At 32.3% G+C, this 9,204-nt stretch overlaps 2 protein-coding genes across 2 annotated transcripts; one reads left to right on the forward strand and one right to left on the reverse strand.

Moving 5' to 3' along the window:
• Nucleotides 1-1,324: 1,324 nt before the first annotated feature.
• LOC141336256 (UPF0390 protein zgc136864-like) lies at nt 1,325-2,110 on the forward strand. The gene is made up of 3 exons (XM_073841808.1): nt 1,325-1,466; nt 1,616-1,671; nt 1,745-2,110. Exons 1-3 carry the CDS (start codon nt 1,379-1,381, stop codon nt 1,901-1,903), a joined length of 303 nt encoding a protein of 100 aa, XP_073697909.1. The 5' UTR covers nt 1,325-1,378; the 3' UTR covers nt 1,904-2,110.
• Nucleotides 2,111-2,244: 134 nt separating this feature from the next.
• Nucleotides 2,245-8,319, reverse strand: LOC141336811 (regulator of G-protein signaling 8-like). The gene is made up of 4 exons (XM_073842537.1): nt 8,270-8,319; nt 7,196-7,248; nt 6,938-7,101; nt 2,245-3,412 (listed from the first exon to the last, which is right to left on the reverse strand). The coding sequence occupies exons 1-4, from the start codon at nt 8,317-8,319 to the stop codon at nt 3,245-3,247; spliced, it is 435 nt and encodes a 144-aa protein (XP_073698638.1). The 3' UTR covers nt 2,245-3,244.
• Between the last annotated feature and the right edge of the window lie 885 nt (nt 8,320-9,204).

Here is a 9,204-nt window from a genome sequence, read left to right on the forward strand (position 1 = left end):
TTATTTAATAATATTAATTGCATAGTTTTTGCATAGTTATACACTGCCAGTCAAAAGTTTTTGAACATTTTTTTTTTTATCTTTTCTGCTCACAAAGCCTGCATTTAGTTGAACCAAACCACAGGAAAAACAGTAAAATTATGAAATATTAATAACTATAACTATTTTTTATTTTGAATATATTTTAAAATATAATTTATTCCTGTGACGTAAAGCTGAATTTTCAGCATTATTACTCCAGTCTTCAGTCACATGATCCTTCAGAAATCATTCCAAAATGCTGATTTGCTGTTTAAGAAACATTTATTATTATTATTATTATTATTATTATTATTATCATCAATATTTAAAACAGTTGAGCATTTTTTCAGGATTCTGTAATAAATAGAAAGATCCAAAAATCAGCATTTATCTGAAATAAAAAGCTTTTGTAACATTATACACTATACCATTCAAAATCTTGGAGTTAGTATAAATATTTTTATTTATTTTTGGGAAAGAAATGATAGAAATTAATACTTTTGTTTAGCAAGGATGCTTTAAATTGATCAAAAGTGATGATAAAGACATTTATAATGTTACAAAAGATTTCTATTGCAGATAAATGCTGTTCTTCTGAACTTTCTATTCATCAAAGAAACCTGAAGAATTTCTTCTCCGCTGTTTTCAACAAAGGGGGACAGTAGTGAAGTATTTTTACTTCACTGCTTTAAAAGTACTTTATCAGAGTGTTTTTCTTTCGAAAACTTTACTTTATAAAATTCCAAAGCATAATATTGAACATTTTACTGCACTACGTTTCATATTAAATATAATTCAATAGTTAATTACATTAGAAATCTAGTACTTTTTTACTTTTAGTCAAGTAAAAGTAATTCAAAGATTTAATTGAGTACAAGAAAGTGCTACATTTTAATGTTCTTAAGTATTAAAGGTAAAAAAAAAATAGTGCAGTAAAAAGTATGACATTATCAATATAATAATAATAATGTTTTGGGCAGGAAATCAGAATATTAGAATGATTTCTGAAAATTTCTGATGTTACTGAAGTAATGATACTAATAATTTAGCTTTAAATCACAGGAATAAATGACATTTTATAATATATTCCAACAGAAAACTGTTATTTTATAAATAGTAAAACTATTTTAAAAATGTCAAATTTTTGCTGTACTTTGGATCTAATAAAAGCAGTAGTTAGATATAAAAAACATTAAAAGTCTTACTGTTAAAAAACTTGGAGTGTATCACACGCACTCTCTGTTTGCCATTCAGACGAGACTTTTATTTTAAAATTTAACCCTAAACGTTTTAAGAGACTTTTATTCTATTTCGCATCCTACGTCTTTCTGTTTCCGGTTGCGAATAAACCGTTGAAATGGCTCAGGGTAAACGGAAATTTAAAGCGCAGCGACCAGGAGGAGCTAAAAAGCCACAACACAAACCAAAAGGACCCAAGAAAGGAGGTAAAAACGTCGTGTTTTTGAAGAAAAAGTATTCTGAATGTAATACTGCGATATATAGATAGCGCAGCATACTGAGTGAACGCGTTTGCGATTATACATACGTGCACGCGCACGCGCACTTCGTGATATTCAAATCCTCTTTATTTCAGGAAGGATTATCGCACCCAAAAAGGCTCAAGTGGTCCACCAGCAGAAGCTGAAGAAGGTAAACATTCGGTTTGCTTTTAAAATCATTCCGTGTTAAATAATAGTGGTTTAATTAGTCTGTGTTTGTGCAGAGTTTGGACGTGGCCATCAGGAATAGGATCGAACAGGAAGTCACACAGAAGGCCAGCACATCCCTTCATAAGAAACTGAGCGTGTTGAAAACGCCAGAAGCCAAAGGTGGCACAGCTGGACCCTCAAAACCAGCTGCTGGATCATCCAAGACCAAGTGATGGCAGGCAAATACTGTAATCCGATGTGGAGCCGCTAGATGGCGCCACCTTATTAAAAAAACTGATGTTTGCCACTTTCTGTGGACTAATAGTGAAAAGTTTATTCTGTATTCTTAGAGAAAGAAACATGGAATATCATGTACAACAGGTCATAATTCTTTAGACTGTGCTTATTTTTGTAAAATAAAATAAGTTATTTACACCTAATTATTCTTAGGTTTTATAATGTCAAGAAATTTAGTGAATTTGTCATGGGCAAGCACTGCTATTTTGTGTAAATCTAGGTAATTTCATGATCGAATTCTAGTATTATATGCCCCTTTCCTCCCTTTTGTGTTTATCTCGTAAACCACACCGACTTTTTCCACTGTTAAGGGGAGACACTGCAGGCAAAAACAGTTTTTTTTTCATGCACCTGTCGAGATTGAGATTTTTGGTGTTTTTTCAGTCTAGTGAAAAGAAAAGTGTTTCTTTTATAGCACTTTATCTATTTGTGTCAATAGATTTCAATTACAATCCATATTTTTAAAGGCTGTTTTCTCAAAATGAGTTTTTTTCTTCAACACTGAGCCATAAATCTCCACTTCAGTAGCACTTGCACACACCAAACTAAACTTTTGTATTCCTGTCTATATGCTGAAGGTTTTTACAGAGGGATTTGTTCATATATAATTTGCTTGATTTTATACTCGATTTTATTCCCCCAAAAAATAATATAGTTTTCTGCCTGTTCTAAGAATTTTCTGAATTGTGAAGTGACAAAATGAGATACCCAAAATCCTCTCTGTAAAAACATTTGACTCTAATATATATATATAAAAAAATTGTACTAGAAATGTATGCAAACTACCACATATTTCATTAATTAATGCTTCATTTGCATATTAAAACCTAACATTTTAGAAAATTTGTAATACAAAAATGTTTGCAATTATCAATGTAATCAATCAACTGAGTAAGGCGATAACTAAAGTTGATATTTTTACCCTATTCACCTGCAGTGTCTCACCTTAAGCAGCCGTACTCGCTTTATTAGACTGCTAGTGTAAAATCCCTGAAGGTTTTCCTGCTGTCGTCAAGGAAGTGCAGCTTTATTTTCTTTGTTCAGCCTCGATTGTCTGGCGACCTTGAGCTTCCTGATCTCTGATTGGCTCTCAGTGTATGACAGACTGCAAAACACTCCTATTTTGACCCTTATAACTTTATTAAGTTTGAAGATATAAAGCCACAGTGAGCCATTATATGACTACAGAGTCCATGTCTGACTAAACTATGACACATTCCAGGGTTAAGTAAATAATCTAGACCACAGATACAGAGTTTTTTTGATAGTAGTGTGTCTCACAGGACTTTGAGAGCCTGCTGGCTGTAAGACGAGCGCAGGAAACGTGGGAACGAGTCTTTAGCCATTAGAGAGAAGATCCGTTGCTGAGCGTCACCGAACGTGTCCGCTGTGGGATCCTCCATCAGCCCCATCAACGCCTCGCGGGTCTCGCTGTCCAGATTCACCTGAGAATTGCGTCATATGAGCTCGTGCATTAGCAGTCAAAAGTTTTTGGATGGTAAGATTAAAAAAAAAAATTTAAGAGGTCTCTTCTGCTCACTAAGCCTGCATTTACAGCACAGCAAAAACAGTAAAATTTTGAAATATTTTTACTATTTAAAATAACTGTTTTCTATTTTAATATATTTAAAATTTGATTTATTCCTGTGATTTCAAAGCTGATTTTTTAGCTTCATTACTCCAGTCACATGATCAAAACATTTGTCATTGTTGTTGAAAAAGCAGCTAAATAGACTTTTTTCATGTTTCTGATGAATAAAGATTTCAGAAGAACGGCATTTATCTCAAATAGAAATCTTTTGTAACATTATAAATGTCTTTATCATCACTTTTGAACAGTTTAAAGCATCCTTGATAAATAAAAGCATTAATGTCTATAATTTCCTTCCCTCCAGATAAATGCTGATCTTTAGATCTTTCTATTCAGAGAATCCTGAAAAAAATGTTCTCAACTGTTTTAAATATTCATAATAATAATAAAAGGTTTCGTAAACAGCAAATCACCATGTTAGAATGATTTCTATAGGACCATGTGACACTGAAGACTGGAGTAATGATGCTGAAAATGTAGCTTTGATCACAAAAATAAATTACATTTTACTATCTATTCAAATAGAAAGCAGTTATTTTAAGTAGTAAATATATTTCACAATATTACTGCTGCATTTTGGATCAAATAATACCAGGCTTAGTGAGCAGAAGAGACTTCTTTAAAAAAACATTAAAATTCTTACTGCTCAAAAACGTTTGACTGGAAATGTATACAGGAGTGAAAACTGTCAAAATCATGTCTGGGTCATATTTTACTTCAAAAAGTATTAAAAAGCCTATTTTGGGACCATTACGATGTTGTATTATTATGGCATTTAAGCAAATCTCTCTAAATGTTCATCATTGTAATGCAAAAATAGATAACTTATTTAACCCCTTAAGCTCTGGCCACGCCCTAGGACCCACCGGTGGGTCCGCAGGGGGGTCATTGTATTATTTTAAAAAAATCTATTAATTGTTAAGCACAAAACTAGACATATATGGTATTTTTTGAAAGCTTAGAACCTCTGCTTTCTTGCGAATCCAATGATATTTGCATTAATTTTACATAAAAAAAAAAAATACAGTCTAAATTTGTTATTGCGCAACCTCCCCCCCCCCTCGAGAAAATCAGACAAATAATGATGTTTCATATTTATGGCACACAAACTCACTAAAAATAGACAAGTCATATATCAAATGAAAGCTCTTACTCTCAGGAATATAAATATGTGCTTCACTTCACAGATTTTTCACATTACAGTAAAATATCGAAGAATAATTTCAAAAGAATCACGAAAACTGAAATGACTCCTGTGAACAAGCAAACTTTTGCATTATATTTCTGCACTAATAACTACATCTGTGCTCACATACTAGCCTAAAATCCTATATCAACTTTTAGCTTAGGTTGTTTTCTTCAAAATGAGACCATTTCTGTCAGTTTATTCCGAAGTATATGGGTAGGGCGCCCTTTGGTGTGTCTACTGCTTTCAGAAATTGAAAAAAAATTACTAATGCAAAAGCACAATCGGAGATTCTTATGCCTCCTTTCAGTCAAAGCTAAATAACTTTTGCTTGGAAGATGTTATCAACAAAATTCTTTTTTCTCGTGTTTCCTGCCACCTTGTGGAATCAAAAGAAACTTTCTGCTGGGAAATAGACCAAACAGGTCCTAAATTACAGACTTCTAAATATCAACTAAAATCTCTTCAGCTCTGGCCACTCCCTTGGACCCACCGACGGGTCCACGGGGGGGGGTCATCTTATAATTTTTTTAAAATCTATGAACTGTGAAGCACAAAACTAGACATATATGGTATTTTTTGAAAGCTTAGAACCTCTGCTTTCTTGCGAATCCCATGATATTTGCATTAATTTTACATAAAAAAAAAAAATACAGTCTAAATTCGTTATTGCGCAACCTCCCCCCCCCCTCGAGAAAATCAGACAAATAATGATGTTTCATATTTATGGCACACAAACTCACTAAAAATAGACAAGTCATATATCAAATGAAAGCTCTTACTCTCAGGAATATAAATATGTGCTTCACTTCACAGATTTTTCACATTACAGTAAAATATCGAAGAATAATTTCAAAAGAAACACAAAAACTGAAATGACTCCTGTGAACAAGCAAACTTTTGCATCATATTTCTGCACTGATAACTACATCTGTGTTCACATACTAGCCTAAAATCCTATATCAGCTTTTAGCTTAGGTTGTTTTCTTTAAAATGAGACCATTTCTGTCAGTTTATTCCGAAGTATATGGGTAGGGCGCCCTTTGGTGTGTCTACTGCTTTCAGAAATCAAAAATGAATAATGTAAAAGCACAATTGGAGATTCCTATGCCTCCTTTCAGTCAAAGCTAAATAACTTTTGCTTGGAAGATGTTATCAACAAAATTCTTTTTTCCTGTGTTTACTGCCACCTAGAGGAATCAAAAGAATCCTCCTAAAGGAACATAGACCTAACTGGTCCTTATTTACAGACTTCTAAATAACAACTAAATTAAAACAATAATAATTTTTCTTACTTTTTCTTTGTGTTTATGACAATATTGTAAAAATATGAAATCCAAAATATGCAATATTTTACCCATGTTTTAAAACACTGAATATTTCCTGTCAAATGAGACCATTTTTATCAATTTATTCCAAAGTATGTGGTTAGGGCGCTCTTTTAAGTTCAGGTGTGTCTACTGCATTCAGAAAAAAAAAAAAAGAGAATTAAAGGAGACTCCAATGCCTCATTTCAGTCAAAGCTAAATAACTTTTGCTTGGAAGATGTTATCAACAAAATTCTTTTTTCCCGTGTTTACTGCCACCTAGTGGAATAAAATGAAACCTCTTGCAGGAACATAGACCAAACTTTTCCTAATTTACAGATATATACATAAAAATAATAAAAAATATATATAAAAATCTGACTTTTTGACTGTGTTCATGACAATATTACAAACATATACAATACAAAATATGCAAAAATTTACTCATGTTTTAAAATTCAGAAAGTTTCCTGTCAAATGAGACCATTTTTATCAATTTATTCCAAAGTATGTGGTTAGGGCGCTCTCTTAAATTTTGGTGTGCCTAACTCTGAAAAAAATCCAAAATATGCTGCAGAGCTTAAGGGGTTAAAGAGATATTAAATATATAAATACATTATACAGATTTAAATAAAAGATTTTATTTTTTAGAATAATACAGTGCACTCATTCATACTTCAAATTAAAACAATTTTAAAAATAATAATTTAAAAAAGCATTTTTTTTTTTTTTTGTGCTGCTGCTAATGAATGCCGCTTGCTTTTGGTCAAAATGTGTGTGAAAGTAATTAAAATAGAATGCAAAAGGTCTCAACTGTTCTAAAAATAGACTTTCTTTATTTACTCAAACTTTGATTTGTTTTAGTTAAATTCGTCTCGTCTCTTACCTCCCGAGGAGCATCAGGGTTGATGAACTGGTTGTAGATGTTCTGGGCTTTGGCCGCCAGTTTGGAGCCGGATGCGTTCTTGTATTCCTCACACGCCAGCCAGAACTCCAGGTTCTCCTCGCTGAACTCTGAGCACAGGAACCAGCGGAACGCCTGAATGCCCACTGCAGAGAGAACGATTAAACTCCGTCACACTGGGTTTCACTTTAGAAAAGACAAATGAACTAATTAAGTCAAATCATTAAGAAAGTCTCTCACGCTTGCTGTTGAGTAAAGACTCCAGGTCCTGAGGCAGCTTTTCCTCATTCACTCTGACGGAAACAGCAGTGTTGAGGGTAATGCATTACAAGTAATGCAAGTTACGTAATTATATTACTTTTTCCAAGTAACTAGTAAAGTAAGGCATTACTTTTTAATTGACAAGAAAATATCTGAGTTACTTTTCCCCCTGTTTATTAATTAAAAGCTCTCCTGTCCCCATGTTGAAAGAAATTGTAAGATGTTACTTTAGTTCTAGAATAAATGTGAACATGCATTAATTCATCTCACTTGCTAAAAAAAGAGATACAGTATTCCTCAAAATGAATAAAAACAGTGAAATTCAAAGCAAACCTGCAATAATTAAATGTTAAATAATACAAATATCCTTTATGTATTTAATCCCATTTTATTAACCGATGTCTTTGCTGCCGACCTTCGATGATCCAGTTCATCCATACTAATAAGCAATAATTACTCAAGATAATCTAGCATTTGTTTTCCTTTTTTTTTTTTTTTTTTTTTCTGAAGAGTTGACATTTTTCTTCTGTGGTCTACTGCACAGACAAGAATTTACTTTTCTCTAAGCCTGAGGCTTTTGGTCTAAAAAGGCTTTTACATTTGCAAAAAATTGAACTTTTTATATTAAAAACAAACAAGCCCTGGCCAGATTTAAAATGTAACGTAACACATTACTTACCATAAATAGTAATTAAGGAACCAAATTAGTTACTGTTTTAAGGAATATTGTAATGCATTACTTTTAAAAGTAACTTTCCAACACTGGGAAACAATATATCCTTTTATTACTTAATTCGGCTTGTCGTAAATAATGTTAAATACATAGGGTTCTCTACAAGTTCAACTCAATCGATAGCATTTGTGGCATAATATTGATTACCTCTAAAAATAACTTCGATGCGCCCCTATTTTAGGTTATGGTAAGGCACTTACAATACAAACGGATTCAAATACAGAATTTTTTTCTCAGCTAATGAACTATAAAAAACAATTTTTTACATTTGCAAATTCTGTGTAGTGTTAATGAACCAGAAGTCTCAACCATCCGCTTACTTCCACATTGAAGAATAAGGTGGATAGGGTTTACCATGTTGTGTAGTCATGGCAGAAAGCTTTAAAACTGGATATAATACTAAAAAGGATCCGTGATTACACCAAAATACAGTGTTTACATATTGTGGCTTAGTTATTGAAAAAGTATTTGAACGTTTACAAATTGGTCTCATTCACTTTAAAGATAAGTGTCTCAGGCAAAGATTAACACCATAAAGTTTTAATAATCGTTCTGTGAGAATCGTAAAGTCAACACTAACTATAACAATATTCTTGTTAGCACTTTAAAAACGTTATTGTAGCTAATGAATGAAAAAACATTGACAGCCAATCAGACTTTATGAAGTGCGAATATTAGCACTCTTAGTGTTTTTGCTTTTTTTTAACAAAAATGAGATGAGCAAAAGAGTAAATAATTTGTTGTGGTACTCAACATATGTGACCCTGGACCTCAAAAACAGTCTTAAGTAGCATGGTTATATACATTGTATGGGTGATAAATATCACTTAAAAATTAAAATTTTCTTTTATGCCAAAAATCATTAGGATATTAAGTACAGATCATGTTCCATGAAGATATTTTCTAAATTTCCTACCATAAATATATCAAAACTTAATTTTTGATTAGTAATTTGCATTGCTAAGAACTTTAAAGGCGATTTTCCTAATATTTAGTTTTTTTGCACCCTCAAATTCCAGATTTTCAAATAGTTGTATCTCAGCCAAATATTGTCCTATCCTTACAAACCATACACCAATGGAAAGCTTATTTATCAGCTTTTAGATGATGTATAAATCTCAATTTTCAAATATTGCTACTAACGTAGTTGATTAATCTTAATTTGTACTGAAGAAAACGACTTTAATTGACAGTGCTCTCGTGTTACCTGTGTTTGTAAACCCACTCCTGCTTTTCAGCCAGATGGGACAGTTTG

This window comes from Garra rufa, chromosome 6 (genome assembly GCF_049309525.1).
Source record: "Garra rufa chromosome 6, GarRuf1.0, whole genome shotgun sequence".
In the NCBI taxonomy this organism is placed as follows: domain Eukaryota; kingdom Metazoa; phylum Chordata; class Actinopteri; order Cypriniformes; family Cyprinidae; genus Garra; species Garra rufa.

Bases quoted from the DNA above. Each gene is read 5' to 3' on its own strand.
- LOC141336256 (XM_073841808.1), top strand. From the start codon at position 1,379: ATGGCTCAGGGTAAACGGAAATTTAAAGCGCAGCGACCAGGAGGAGCT. The intron at 1,467-1,615 runs GTAAAAACGTCG...TCTTTATTTCAG, and splicing joins AAAAGGACCCAAGAAAGGAG to GAAGGATTATCGCACCCAAA. The intron at 1,672-1,744 runs GTAAACATTCGG...GTGTTTGTGCAG, and splicing joins ACCAGCAGAAGCTGAAGAAG to AGTTTGGACGTGGCCATCAG.
- LOC141336811 (XM_073842537.1), bottom strand. From the start codon at position 8,319: ATGACTACACAACATGGTAAACCCTATCCACCTTATTCTTCAATGTGG. The intron at 7,249-8,269 runs GTAAGCGGATGG...TGTTTCCGTCAG, and splicing joins CCTTATTCTTCAATGTGGAA to AGTGAATGAGGAAAAGCTGC. The intron at 7,102-7,195 runs GTGAGAGACTTT...TTCTCTCTGCAG, and splicing joins GTCTTTACTCAACAGCAAGC to TGGGCATTCAGGCGTTCCGC.